The sequence below is a fragment of the Vitis riparia genome, chromosome 10 (assembly GCF_004353265.1).
Source record: "Vitis riparia cultivar Riparia Gloire de Montpellier isolate 1030 chromosome 10, EGFV_Vit.rip_1.0, whole genome shotgun sequence".
Lineage (NCBI taxonomy): Eukaryota > Viridiplantae > Streptophyta > Magnoliopsida > Vitales > Vitaceae > Vitis > Vitis riparia.
Genome location: NC_048440.1, coordinates 22,576,765 through 22,592,011, shown reverse-complemented (window position 1 = coordinate 22,592,011; position 15,247 = coordinate 22,576,765). Strand labels below are relative to the sequence as shown.

General features: G+C 34.9%; 2 protein-coding genes across 2 annotated transcripts; both read left to right on the top strand.

Moving 5' to 3' along the window:
* Nucleotides 1-4,077: 4,077 nt before the first annotated feature.
* Nucleotides 4,078-4,720, top strand: LOC117924118. Its single transcript, XM_034842685.1, has one exon. It carries the CDS (start codon nt 4,173-4,175, stop codon nt 4,548-4,550), a length of 378 nt encoding a protein of 125 aa, XP_034698576.1. The 5' UTR covers nt 4,078-4,172; the 3' UTR covers nt 4,551-4,720.
* Nucleotides 4,721-7,274: 2,554 nt separating this feature from the next.
* On the top strand, nt 7,275-14,684 carry LOC117923581 (uncharacterized GPI-anchored protein At1g61900). Its single transcript, XM_034841938.1, has 8 exons — nt 7,275-7,605; nt 8,858-9,040; nt 9,139-9,744; nt 10,314-10,559; nt 10,704-10,715; nt 11,927-12,070; nt 12,226-12,270; nt 14,190-14,684. The coding sequence occupies exons 1-8, from the start codon at nt 7,542-7,544 to the stop codon at nt 14,258-14,260; spliced, it is 1,371 nt and encodes a 456-aa protein (XP_034697829.1). The 5' UTR covers nt 7,275-7,541; the 3' UTR covers nt 14,261-14,684.
* The last annotated feature ends 563 nt before the right edge of the window (nt 14,685-15,247 follow it).

Genomic DNA, 15,247 nt, shown 5'->3' with positions numbered 1-15,247 from the left:
CAAAAAATATTTGTAATTTATAGTTAATCATTTGTATGTCAGATTTTCTCAAATATGTTATAAAGTTTTGTTACAACTTACAACCTGTCATTCAAATTTCTAGTTTTTTTCCATAAAAAATAAAAATAAAAATAACATTGTGATACCATATGAACTAAAAAAAGAATGATGATGTGGTTGTAGATTTAAGAGGGCATGAAGTGAAAGTGACAAGGGGCAAGGGGTGAGAAGAAGGGTGATTAGGAAAGGAGCCAAGCCAAGCCAAAGCTCCATATTTAATAGATTCATAGGAACCTAGGGTTCACCCACCTAACAAAATCTCAATTCTCAACTATAAGTTATTCACCATTAATTGGAATGCAAGTCCAATGTATATAGACTAGTCCATTCTTATCATGAGTTCTAGCTCTATATTCATGGCTTGTCTTCAAATGAGACCATTTTTGCCGTTTACCTCGTAAGGTCTTTCTATTAAGTGTGGATGGTTCCCCCTTTGTAGACACATTTTCATCATTGGGGCTTTTGGTGAGATAGTACATTTGGATTTTCATTTTATAAGCTTTTTTGGACCATAAAATTCAATACTCTTAACTATTGGAAGATTCTAAGAAAAATTGAATGATTTTCTGCTTCCGTTATTACATTAATATCTCTGGAAATATTAATCTTCAAAATTGATTTAGAAACTATTCTTAAAAACAATTTTATATTTTAAAGAAAAAGTACATTTGACAGGTTTTCGAAATTTTATTCTCATAACATGTTTTTTTTTTTTTTCCTCAAAGTTCTTTTGAGAAATAATTAACTTTTTTTTATTGTACATAAATAAGTCGAAAAAATTGTATTTCACATTTGAGTTCTACACAAAATTTGGGTTCTTATAAATAATTTAAATACTTAAAAAACTATTTAATTTTTTTTTTTCTAAAATGAGCTTTGGATGCTAAATATGTCATTTTTCTCAAATGAAATTATGGTATTTACTAAAGTGACAATTTAATGTTTTTTTTTTCCCAACCATTTAACAATGGAGAATGATTTTTGAGCATTAATGGTGGAGACTGAGAGTGCGATTGAGAGTAATTTTAGAAAGTGTTTTTAAAATTTTTAATACTTAAATAATAATTTTTTTTAAGTGTTAGAAATATTAAAAAGTTTTTTAAAATTACTATCAAATGGGCTATAAGAGTGTATTTGATAGTAATTTTTGAAAACGTTTCTATTATTTATAACACTTTAAAATTTTTACTAGTATTAAAAATATTAAAAACACTTTCTAAAATTACTACTAAACCGAGTGGCCTGCTAGTGATTAGGTAGAGTAAAATTTTCTAGAATAATTTATGGCAAATTCATGGTAAACCTTTCTATTTTAAATATAATTTTATATTTTTATTTCCTTAAAGCCCAAAGAATGGGCTCAGGCCATGAATAGAAGATCTTGGCCCATTGGCTGGAAGAAAAACTGGGCTGCCATGGGCTTCTTGCGGCCCACCATTGAGCAAGAAACTCACCCACCATCAACCATCATGGATTTATCCCTCTTTAGATGCCAATGAGTCCAATTGATTATATATATGATCATTAAAAATTAGGTTTTATTTGAAAAATCATTTTATTAAAACACAGTTTTGTGTTTAGAATAAAAATAAATATTAAAATTAAAAAATGAATGATGCAAGTGATTTTTTAGAACATATTTGATGCGTTTTTAGGTATTTTTTCAGAGGGAATTCTTAAAAAAAAAATTAGAAAAATAACACATCAAAAAGTTTTATACCATACGAAAGTGTACAAAGCCATCAGGAAGACTAAGTTAGAAAAAAATATTTTAAAATTTTATTTTCAAGAACAATAAAAAAATATTTGAAAGCTACACCCAAAATCATCCTCAAATTTTCTTTCAATTTTATTTTTTAAATGAACTTAAATAATAATAACGACGAGAAAAAAAATCACGAGGAAAGAAAAATTACAATTCAAACTCAAACTCATACTAAACTACAACTTCAAATATTCAATGGGTGTTTATCTTAAACTAGGGCACTTGTCAATCATTTGTGATCCATATTCTTGAATTTCTTTGACTAGAACATATTATAGTAACAATATTCATTAGCCAATTCAATTAAGAAAAATATAAGCTAATGTTTTTCTACTCAAAAGAATAATTCAAAAGCCTTATCCGTAAAAATTTTGGACATGAAAACTAGTGGCATAGCCTAGGAAGATGTCGTAAGGTGAAGAAAAATCATAAACTAGGTCACAACAAGCAAACCATGAAATGGAATATATTGATAAAGTTTGAAGTTATGTGTCAAGCTTATCTTTGACTAGGTTGAGAAGCTTTCATGGCATTTACTCAACTCCATTGACTAGTCACACAATTTGAATCTTATAAGATTCATTCAGATCGAAATATAATTTTGTTGGTAATAACAAAGTATTTATTATGTAGGAAAAATGTATGGTACCAATTCAGTATGATATTGAATTTTAAATTTGAGCTGTTTAAATGTATGATGAAATTTGGGTTATTGAATGACAGTATAATATATAAGACCATAGTATAAATATAGACTAAAGTACGAAAAAAATGAAATCATGATATAAAGTAATAAGACCAAGATACAAAATAATAGAAAGATATATATAAAATAATGAGACCGAGAGAAGGGAGGGGGTATATCGGTTGTACACATTACACTTCTTAATCATTGGTTCCTTCTCGAGAGAGCCTATACTATATGCCATATACAAAAATTATTGTAAAAAAAAAAAAGGTTATGTATATTGTTTTTTAATATCCGGGTCACAAATTATGCAATATATTTGAAAAAATTTATGGTATGAAATATTATACTAAAGTCGTTAACTCTTAGTGCTTCCACAAAATAACCATTTATGATGAGACTAAAAGATGGAGAAAGATTCAAAAGGAGTCTAAGTAAATGAAATGTGGGAAAATTTGGTGAGTGTTGGACCCTTACAATTAATGGAGATAGAAATTTGAATGGGCAAAGGAAATAAACAAAACAAGCTAGTATGAAATATTCAATGAGAAAGGCATCAGGGGAACAAGTAAAAACCCTAGAAGGTCATAAGATTCGTTTGGTGAGCCATGTTCACACCTCCTTGTCTCATCCCTAGATTCCACCATCAACCCTTTTCCCACCCCCAACTCCCCAAATAGATTATTATGCCGTTTGGTTGAATTGGTTGACGTTTAATTTCCTCTTGCTGCAGGCTGCAGCTGGCTCCAAACCCTAAAGCCATTAGCCTCCTTGCCCATGCAGCTGGCTCCAAACCCTAATTAAGCCATTAGCCTCCATGCCCTTCAGCTTAATAACATATATAACAAGGTAAAAAGTTACCATAATGTTGAGAGGATTATAAGTTTGACAACTGTTTTCAAAAACAATTTTTTATTTTTTAAAATAAAAAAAATTAAAAAATATGTTTAATAATTATAAAATAGAAAACAATTTTTTGTTCTTAAACTGAAAATATGATGTTTTTAGATAACATCTTTTGTTATTTTTAATTTTTTTTTTATTTGTGTTCTTTGGGATTTTTTTTTAATAAAAATATAAATATGAAAAAGGATTAAAAATAAAGCACTAGATAAAATTTATTTTTAAACACATAAAAAATATGTTAAATTTTTAATAGATTTTAAGTTTCAGAAAATAATTTTTAAAGACTATTTTTTGAAAACGTTTTCTAAAATAATAGTTTATGATTTTTGTTTTCATCCACAATTTTCACAATTTCTTGTTGGAGTGAGTGTGAAATGATATGAGATCCATGAAAAAGGAATTTTAGAGTTCAAATTTCAAATTAACTATTAGAGCATTGGACGGGGCTAAACGTGGAAGTTTAATGGCATTGCCCACTGAAATTAACCAACCACAGCTGATCAAGCCGTATGCGTTGACATCAAGCTACGTTCATGTTCATGGTGATGGTCCTACACGGAAGCTGGCGGTGATTTGGTCAACAAACCAACCTCTAAGATGAACCCAGATCCCACATCCCGACACCCACATGCAGTCTAATAAGCCTTAGCTTCCTGGAACCATGTCAAACTCCACCTCCTTCTTCCTCTATATAACCCACAACCCTCCCCATTTCTCAGCTCTCTCTTTGCAGAACAAGAAAAAAAACTAGAAATGGGTAACTGTTTTAGGCGAGATTCGTCCATGGTGTGGGCCGGTGATGACTTGGGGCCAATGGAGCTGGCCAACCAGGATGATGATAAGGAAGTGTTTGGTGGAGGTGGGGCTGGTTCAGACATGGAGGAGAAGAGGAGGCTGCTAGCGGAGATGGGAGGCTCTTTGCCAAGGTCTCCGTCTGGTAGAGAGGTGAAGATCAAGATCACAAAGAAGGAGCTTGAGGAGTTGCTGGCCAGAGTGGACATGCAGGGGGTGACCTTGGAACATGTACTGGCTCAGCTGATGATCAACGGTACTGACAATGACCGGTCGGCCGATATGCAGCGGCAGAGATCTTGGAGGCCGGCACTGCAGAGTATCCCGGAGGTGAACTGATCAAGTTCATGTCTCTTGGATGAAAGAAGTGGTTACATTTTTTGGGCTTAATTAATTATCATCTGTACAGTATAATTAGATCATTTTTTTTTCAATTTTCATGTACACACTTTCTTCTTTATTCTTGTTCTTTCATTTCTATCCTTAGTGTTTCCATCTTTTCTAATAAATTTTTTTGGGTGGATCTGAAAAAATAGGCATAAATGTGGAGCTAGACAAGAACTATGACACATGAAAATATGGTGGAACCACCCAGCTACCAACTCAGGACATGGGGCCTAGGCCCTGTACTAGAAGGATTAAATTTTTGTGATATCCCATGTCCAAGGAAATTCCTAAGGTTTCCATCCTAAAACTGCGAGGAAGGACTGAACCCTCCGATTGATGCTATGAACCCACGTCAATTGGGGAAAAAGTTTCTAACAAGGACCCATTGTACTTGGAACGCAACCCTCCTGAAGACAAGCTTGATATGCAATGAAAATTAGCATATATCATTACATAATTCACATAATTCCCAAATTCTAAGGTAGTTTTCATATTATACGTATTATTTACGTTCTTTTGATTGGAGACTTCAATGATTTGTTCAATGGAAGCCAAATTTTCCCCAAAAATCATCATGAAAAATTCTAATTCAAATTTTTTTGGAAGAAGTTCCTCAAATTTCTAGTTTTTAACTTTATAGGCATGTTTTAAAATCGTGAAGATCCATCACACCTATAACCGAGTCCTAATACAACAATGAGTTTCAGATACTACGAAAATGAATTGACACCTTCATGTAATTTGTTAAATTCTAAGATACTTTTCACACTTAACACCTCCCCTATACATTTCCTCCCCTTTATATTTCTCTTGGCCGGAGACTTCAATGGTTTGCTCAATGGAAGCCAAATTTTCCTGGAAAATTAAATCACCGTGAAAAATTCAGATGGCAGATGAATGATTTGTGGGGACTGCACGCTGCTCATCTTGCTTGCTCATGTGCACCCACAAGTACATAATGGAAGCAGGCGAACCACTTTTTGACTTTTTTTTGTGGGGGAGAAAATGAGTACAGGAGAAACAAAAGCTTTCAAGTTCAGAGAGCAAATGGCAACATCAACAGTGTCTTGACTTCATCAATTCAGATCCAACTCATGCTGGAAACATTGAGACATGCATCATTATCATTAAAACAACTTGGTGGCATGCAAAGACATTGAGGCATGCAAAGACATTAAGCCATGGCAAGATTGATTGATCCTTAGAATTTCAAAAATAATTTTTCTCAATAATAATTAAATTAGTTTTAGAAATAAAATCGTATTTAAAAACTCAATAATAATTTAAAATCGTATTTAAAAAAATTATTTTATATTATCAAATCTATCCATCAACAAGTTTAAATAAGCATGGTAGGGTTTCAACTTCTCATCTCGAGTCCTCCAAATACCCTGAATCTGCTGTATAACCATTTACGAGGATAATTTCCAAACACATCTTTGAATTTTTTTTTTCTTACTCAATTAGAGTAAATTAAGAACTATACTCTTCAAAGTCTCTAGAAAAATCCAACAACCAAAAAGAAGAACATGAATTATGATGATAGGATTCCAAACAAACTTTAGAGAAAAATGAGATGAGAAAGATGAATTAAATTCACAACCCTCTTTAACTATTTGAGTCAAAATTAAGTTGTTGAATGAGGAAACCCCTTTCTCAACTTTCTTTCTTTTTGATTCAAACAAGAGGCTTTAGTGAGTTTGTGCTTCTTTTGGGATTATATCATCATAGTATGTTAGATCCTTCTCCCCTTTGTGAGTGAAAGGTGATGCTCCTACCACTCAAACTTTTCCTACTTTGATTTTGAATTCATAATCCTCTTTGTTTCCAATGCTTATTGTCGAAGGTAAGATGTGGGGTTGGCCACTTGATACCCATAAACATGTCTTAAGATTCTTTCTTTTTTAGCCTTCATATAATAATGCTCACACTAATCATTATTCTTCAATAAAGAATTTAATCTAAGCTACCTACATATCTTTATTGTATTAATGTCACTTCATATCATATCAATGTGGGTCTTTCATTGGAATTTGGGGCCAATTTGACTCATATCATAAACCACATGTAAATTATAGGCCTCTTTTCAACTTATTTTTCAAAGTAGTTTTTTTTTTTTTTTTTTTTAAATATGGCATTTGAAAAGAAAAACAAAAATTGTTTATTTTTATTTTATTTTTTATTTTATGTATTTTCAGATTAAAAAGATAAGGAAAGTTTATTTTAAAATATATTATGGGAAAAAAGAATACTAATTTATAATTTTTATAAAATTAAAATTATTTATGTATAGGTAAAATAAGTTAAACTAGGCGAAAATTGAAATGGGTTGGGCTTTTCTTATTTGGGCCCAGCCCAATTTGCATGCAAAGAGGAGGTAGTCGACATAAGTGGGTCATCACTGCCTATCTTAAATGCCCAAACCAGAACCAGAAAAGTAAATACCACCGCACAAGGCACCAACCATTCATACAATCAGCACAAATGTCGGCCACGTGCCCACTCACACCCCTGGCACTCGCACGTGACTCAAGTTTCAGTCGGAGGATCTTAATCAGACCGCTAAAAAAGTCTCGATCACAGAAAAAGTTGTGGAGTACAGATCACAACCACTCTGGTGCAGAGGATTGATGGGTGTAAATGCTGGAGTGGAGTTATAATCCGAGTTCTCTCTCCTAGCTTTGTTGGTGGGGTCCTCACTCCTCACATATGGACAGCTGTTGCTGATACCACTTTTGACCCCACACTCTTAGAACCCTCATTCATGGCGTATGAACTCTCTATCTCTCTCTGCACCACCCTTCTTTCCTCTCAGACACCCACCATTTCCTCAATTTCAAAGCCTAATACTTGTTAATTTTTCTGGGTTTTTTTTGGGTACATTTTTTGTGGGAACTTCGGGTGTATTTGGGTGTGCATTGGCGGAGTGACAGAAGTGCAGGCATGAGAGACGGGGTGTGTAGCAATTTCAGTGTGCTCAGTGTGTTTCTGTTGGTTCTGTTTCTCTGTGAGTATTCATCTCTTACATGGTTGTTTCTTGCTGGGTTTGGTTTACTTTTGCATGATCTGGAAGTTCTGCCTGTTGGGTTGTTGAGAAATTGCTTTGTTTTTGGATGAAATTAACTGGGGTTTTGATCACTTTTGTGTTGTATTGTGGGTTTGGGAAATGGGTTTGTTGGGATTTTAATCACTTGTGTGGAGTTTGTGGTTGATTTTTCATGGTGGGATTTGGTCTTAGTTTGTATTTTGTTGGATTTGGCTTGTTGAATGTGTAATTTATTTTGCATCTCCTTCTCCTCCATTGTTGATACCTTTTTATTAATTTCACTTTCGGTGTGTACTGTACAGTGCTTCTTTCACCCATTTGTTTAATGTTTCTTTAGTTTTGCATTTCATGTTCAGCATAATGTGGCATTCTTCTATGCTAGGCTTGTTTTAGGGTTTTGAGTTCAAAATTCCTCTTTTAAGTAGTTCTGGATTTGATGGAATGTTCTAGACTAAAACATTTTATGCAGACTTGTCTTCCACTGCATGCATTAGCCTCAACCGCACCACAATTAGCTAGCAGTTTCATGGGATGAGAACATCTATCTTGTATTTTTCTTCTTTTGTGTCAGTACATGCTCTGTTTATGCCTTTTCCCCCTCTTGTAGAAAAGGATAATTTTAACAGTATGGTTTCTATTGTTGTAATGCAAGGCTACCACTTAATAACTCAATTTGTTGCTTCCTAGTACCATACAACAAATGCATTCCTCCCCCCACTGTTTTCCTTCCATCCAAATGGATCTGTTTAACATAAACTATGTGTGTTTGATTGTTGTTGCTTTCGCTTGGTCATTGCTCAAAGGCTTAGAATTTTGTAGACTGATTTCTTCTGCTTCAGACATGCTGAGCCAATCATCCTCCCTTTTATTTTTTTGTTGCTAAAGGCATTTTATTAGGTTGGATATCTGATGATATGGAAAAAAAAAAAAAAAACTATTGAACTGGTGAATATTGAGTTGAAAATATTGTACCCATGCTTGTATAGTTGTAGTTGATGCTCTTGTGTGTGTAGATTATATTTGCTTCCTTTTTTTATTCACATGCCTGTAATAATTTTTTGTGTGCATTACTTGAAGTGAGCTTAAAACAGAAGCTTTGGATTGTTTATGTGATGCGTTAGTGGGAACCTTGAATGACAGGTTTTGGAAAGATATATATTATAAATTTGTAATCTATTGGATCATTTTGTCACAATTCATGCCTCTGGTACAGGTCTTCATGAATCCCATTGCAGCCTGCCAAGTTATATGAAAGGTTCTGTACTAATGGAAAAAAGCTCAGATGCCTTTTTACCTGAGATCTCCCCAAGTGGTTCTCCACAGCCATTTCTTCCTCTTCTTGCTCCTTCACCGCTGACACCATTCACAACAAATAGCACTATCCCAAAATTATCAGGTTTGGTTTACACATTATTGTGGAATTGGGATTCTCAGAGACAGTTGAGTTGACAAGTGCCATCACATTTTGCAATTCTTGCTGCTTCTTTCTTGCAGGACTTTGTAGTTTAAACTTCTCTGCTGGTGAAAGTATGATCAGCATGACATCAATTGATTGCTGGGCTGTATTTGCTTCAGTTCTGGCTAATGTAATATGCTGTCCGCAGTTGAAAGCTACACTACACATTCTCATTGGCCAATCCAGCAAAGACACCAATCTTCTCGCTTTGAATGGGACGCTGGCAAAGCACTGCCTCTCGGATGTTGAGCAAATTCTAGTGAGTCAGGGTGCCAGTGATAAACTTCATCAGATATGCTCAATTCATCCATCAAGCCTCACTGAAGGCTCTTGCCCAGTCAAAGATGTTAATGAGTTCGAGAGCATTGTGGATTCTACTAAGCTGCTTTCTGCATGTGAACAAATTGATCTTGTGAAAGAATGCTGTAATCAAATATGTCAGAATGCCATATTAGAAGCAGCTAGAAAAATCGCACTGAAAGCTTATGAGCTTTTGAGTGTGGATCCACCCCATGCACTGCCTGAACACTCGACTAGAGTTGATGACTGTAAAAATATTGTACTGCGATGGTTGGCAAGTAAACTCAGTCCTGGCCGAGCCAAGGGTGTTCTTAGAGGACTATCTAATTGTAATGTTAATAAAGGTGAGCTTGGAGCAAATAAGAGAAAAAAACGGTCTGACTAAGAGTTCATAAATTAATGGTTGGGGCTTTTTGAAGAGCCATAAGGGATAAGACCTACTGTGTAGGAGGGGATTCTGGAATGTTTTTGTAGGGTTCTATCAGATGAATATCCTAAACCTGGAATAAAAGGGGCAACAAAAAGGGTCTAAGTATCTATGTGGATGGTTTAGAATAATGTGAATATGTAAGGATGCTGAGCATCGCATAGTTTTTTCTCTTTTGTGCTCTAATTGTGCCTGTTCTGTAATGATGATATCCTCTATGTGGACCTGTTGCCTGTAACTCAATAGCCCTATCGGTGGGCAATGGATGCGTAGGGTGGCATTGGTAGATCCTATCTGCTTTATCTATTGAGAGTTATATTTCCTAGCTTCTTTGAGAAAATGCTTTTCCTACATTTGCTTTTGTGTGCTAGTTTATGTGTACCCACTATTTAACACTTTTTCTATCTTAATTAGTGATGCCGAGCCCTTCATGTGACCTCATTGATCCTATCTTTTTTAATTTGTTTTCTCTGTAATCTGTTACAGTTTGTCCTCTGGTTTTTCCTGACACAAGACATGTTGCAAAGGGCTGTGGAAATGGGACAAGCAACCAGACGGCATGCTGTAGTTCTATGGAGAGGTATGTGTCTCATTTGCAAAAGCAGAGTTTGATAACCAACTTGCAAGCTTTGGACTGTGCTGCATCACTTGGAATGAAGTTACAGAAGGCAAATATTACGAGAAATATTTATAACCTCTGTCGAATTACCCTCAAGGATTTCTCTCTCCAAGGTTAGTTTGTTTCTAAATGGCCCTTTGATGTGTAAATTAGAAAGTTCCTTTTCATCACAAAAATTAATTTCAATACTAATGCATGAATTTTTTTGGTTGTCTTGCAATTTTGGTTGATTTTTGGGGTCAACGATTTGAAAGCAGCCGTTGGACAAGGTAACACTGTAATTCATTTTTATTCTCAAACTTTCATTAAATAACTCTTCAATTTACAAATGGGTGTCTGCCTAATATTTCCTTCTAAGAGTTTGTGTACCTGCTTGGGTTGTTTTTTTTTGTGTATACTGCCTGTGTACATTGGGTGCGCCCCTTTTTTTTTTGTCGCTTCTTAATACAAGCTTTTGTCTATAAAAAAAGAGTTTGTGTACCTGCTAGACCATTTTATTCTGAGCATTGTTGCTATTTTTGACTGGAAAATTTATGTGAACACAGTGCAATTCTCTATTTTTAATGCCAATGCCAGGGATTCCCATGCTCCCGAACCAGGCATTAGTAAACCTTGTTGGGTTGGATTTCATTGAATTGCATGCTGAAATATTTTTTGTTTTTTTGTCCATTTAGTTGGATTCTAGATAAGAATTTTCTTTTTATTTTTTTTTTAAAAAAGAGAAATTGAGAGACCCTTTTAGCCACATTGAACCAACTTTTCAACTTTGAGTATATACATTATTGAGAACCTCCATATTTGGCATGCTAAATAAACCATTAGTGTTGTTGTTGTTGTTGTGGGTGTGTATGTGTATTTTAAATTTATTTTAAAAGTTTGAATTGGTATATATATATTTTAAATAATCTAGACCAGTGTTAGCAGTTTGTTAACACTGGTCTAGATCATAAACAAAGGATAATAATTCAAGAAAAAAATGGCAGTTTAGGGTGTATATAGGAGTTAGCTCTTTGTCCATGTTGGACTTTATTGATTAGTTGGGCTCTAAGTAAGGTTTGTTTTTTGTTTATCCCTTAGCTTTGGTTGACCTTTTGGCGCTTTTATATATACTGTGTATACTTTTGTCAGACACCATTAATATGTTTGATCTTTGCCTATTTTTTTCTTTTTTTTTTAAAAAACTAGTGTTAGCAGTTTGTGAAACTTTCCTCTTGTAATGGTGTGGGCTAGCAAGGAGACGTAGTTTTGTGTACTTTCCATATGATGTATAGGTTTACTTAGTATTTTGGAGGTTCCAATTGTATAGTTCTTTGTTTTGGGAGGATTTCTTATCCTTCCTTTGTACCTTTTAAATCTTTATTTATAATATTACAGTGTTGTTTCTCATAAAAAAAAAAAAAAACTTTCCTCTTGTAATGCTCTCTTGCCTCTTTGATTGGATTGCATTTAACCTGCTCTACTGCATTTGTTTTTGAAATAGAGTCTGGATGCCTTTTGCCAAGCTTGCCTTCAGATGCAACATTGGACAAGTCTTCAGGGATAAGTTTCATTTGTGATCTGAATGACAACATTCCAGCTCCTTGGCCTTCTTCATCTCAATTACCAGCTTCATCATGCAATAAAAGTATGGCTTATCTGTAACTTTTGTTCGTTTAGATGAGGTTCCTGTTGTTACCTTTTCTTCTATGAGCAAAACTACTCTTTGCTAATGAAAGTGATTATTTCCTTCTTTCCTGTCACATTTCTTCTTGATTTATGTCTGAGCTTGTTGAATTGCAGCTGTCAAAATTCCTGCACTTCCTGCAGTCGCATCTGCTCAAAGTGGTAAGCAAGGCTATTTCTTGCATGTATTATCATTTGCTTTTTCGTGTGTTCTATCTTGCCTTGATGCTAAGGAAAATTAGGCTCAGGGCATTGGTTTCAGTGGAATGATTATGACATTTATATCAATTGTGGCCAAGTGGCATATATAATACAGTAATCTATAGATTCGAAGTTTATGGATAAGACATAGACTTATGATTTTCATTTTTTTGTTAAATAAAGTACAAGCATTTGTATTGAGAATGAAAAATGTAAAAGATGTACATCAATCAGAAGCAAGAAAAAAAGAGCTACAAATGAGGTTAAGAGTCTTTTTTGACAATAAAATATCACAGGGAACCCCCTCAAACTCTCTAGTCATGGTAAACTTGAATGTAATACGTGAGTTAACCCTTCTAGGTACTGTCTTCATGAAAATTTGCAACTTCTCATATATATGGAGATTCCTTTTCTTTGAAACAGTAAAAGAGCAGCAATAAAATTTGAAATCCATAACTGGTCTCCTATTCTGGATTTTGCTTGAAATGAGGAGAAAGGGAAACCTCGTTGCTGTGGGGGGAGGAGACTGAAGCAATGTTTAATATCTCTATGTAAAGAGCTCAATTGTAGGAAGGTGAGAAGTGAATGTAAAGGTGGTTCAGGGAACTTGCTTGGCATAGGATGTATTGATTTATGATTGTCCAAAGTGGCTTGCCAAGGATAAATAATTCTTATCACATTATAACGTTCCAAATGATCCCCTATAGAAAAACCAACATGCAGGCAGCCACTAAGAAATGGCTGAGGGATTTGACTGAATGGACATTATCTAGATATGATATAAACCTTTTTATGTTTTACTCAATCATAAGACTTTGAGCCACAAAGTGGAGCCCAGAGCTATGTGCGTGTTTAATTTTGTCTTGAGAACATATGAGATAAAAATAGGAAGCCATGAGGTGGGAATGAAAGTGTACTGGTCCTTTTATCAGATGCTCCTGAATCAGTTATCCAGGAGGGGCTAAAGGATGGTATTAAGGGATACATCATAAGCAGTGCCTTGTGCACCTGTGTTGCAGTGGAAGAGATGCCGGTGGAAGAGTTCTTAACTGACACATAATATGAATGATAGCAAAAAATGCAATCAGTGGAACCCTTGATTGGTGATGAACTAAACTAGCTAACTGGTGCAGTTTGTAATGTCCTATTCATAGGCAGATAACTTATCTTAACCATATGCAAGTTGAAATAGGATAAGCTTCCACACATTTAAAGGAATGTGGACAGTATTAGCTTGCTGTATGTGTGCTTCTACAAAGTAAAGAGTCTGGTAACCATTTTTTCTTTGTACCAGGTTCATTTGAAGTTATTATTACCTTCTGTGAATGTATGGAGAAAATGCATATAATTTGAGTTTGTCACTGCATTTAACTTGATTACAGAGGTTGATCCTTGCCATGGTTTCTTGAAAAGATGGAAAGAATGGAAGTGGGGGTGGGGGGGACCGTGGAATCAAATTACATAGGGAATAATTCATTCTTCCCAAGCGATAAAAGTGAAGAGAGGCTGAAATTTGAGCTGTCTAGATGCCCACTTTAGGATTTTTTGCTGTGCTGGGGAGGTTGTCACTGAGTGAGGGTTGCCTTCTCTACCATAGTCTCAACAAGCTTGAGGTGGATATTCTTACTTATTCTAACTAACTTTTGACATGAACATCCATGCCACTCAGATTTAGGTTTATCTTGAGTTTAATAGACAGTGAATTATCTTATAATCGAGTCAACAGTTCTGAGTCTTTCTAAGATACTGTTGCAGGCTATATTGGGTGTCATTACATCTCTCTAATTTCTCTACTTCGTACCAAGAAACCTAGCAACGATTAATTATAAATTTTAGTGAATCATGCCCTCCCCATAATTTTACAATCTCTTAATTTGCAGGTCTTTACAGTGAAGATACAATGCCACGGCTGCTCTTTACCTCCTCTATGGTTCTCATGATGCTCCTGTAATTTTGTTTTCTTCACATTGAGCAGAAAGCAGAAGAAGCTTTTCCTCTCATACAAAACCTACCACTTCTTTTAGAACTAGGAAAATTGGATGAAGACTATGTCAAAGAAGCTTATATCTTCAACCAGGTCTCCCCCATCTGTTCAAGTCTATCTATCTCAACATGAGGTGAATCCAAGTCTCTGTTTCAGATCAAATATCAATTCATGATTCTTGCATGCTGTTGTAATAAAAAATTTTGTAAGTAATATCAGAAAAGTGAGGAAGGAGGTTCAATATTGTAACTATCACTACTTTATAATCAAATTGTAAATTTGGAGTGCTAAAGAAAGCAGCCGGGTTGTAAGTATTTTGGTTTCTCGTCTTCTGGTATGAACTAATTGCCTGCATTCTGGCTAAATTTCTGAAAATCCAGTGGTTTATTACTACCTGCTTGTTTCTCTACCTTAAGATTCTCTCATTCTCTCTTCTATTATCATTTCAAGCAGCAGATAGTGACCACTGTCTAGGCCTTTGTGTGGAAAGAAAAAGGCTCTGATCCATTATTCATGCAAGTGACCTTCAGTGATGTTATTCTGTTGTGTGGTCTTCTCAGCAATGGTCCCATATCTCTTAAATATCCTTTTTGTCTCTAGTTTACCATGAACCCTGTTCTGATCTTCACCCTTCATTGCCAAAACCTGTGCTTGAACCTCACCTGGACGAACTTCACTATTAGACAAGAATTGAATTTGAGGCAACACGAACCATTCATGTCGATGAGAATATGAAATTTGATATCAAGTGAAGTGGACAAAATTCATCACTCGAGTAAGGTGTGTGTGCGCGACAAAACGAGATTCCGTGTTATCTTTTGGGAATTTTTCTGTTAAAGGAGTCTCCAAGCAAAGGGGTTAGTTTTTGGACATTACACCACCCAAGACCCAAATCAAGCCCGCACCCTATGTTGGGGTGCAACTGTAGTCCACGCCCAACCCCATGTTTGATAG

Coding starts and splice junctions, on each gene's coding strand:
- LOC117924118 (XM_034842685.1), top strand. CDS start 4,173: ATGGGTAACTGTTTTAGGCGAGATTCGTCCATGGTGTGGGCCGGTGAT.
- LOC117923581 (XM_034841938.1), top strand. CDS start 7,542: ATGAGAGACGGGGTGTGTAGCAATTTCAGTGTGCTCAGTGTGTTTCTG. Junction 7,606..8,857: donor TCTGTTGGTTCTGTTTCTCT/GTGAGTATTCAT, acceptor CCTCTGGTACAG/GTCTTCATGAATCCCATTGC. Junction 12,271..14,189: donor AGTCGCATCTGCTCAAAGTG/GTAAGCAAGGCT, acceptor CTTAATTTGCAG/GTCTTTACAGTGAAGATACA.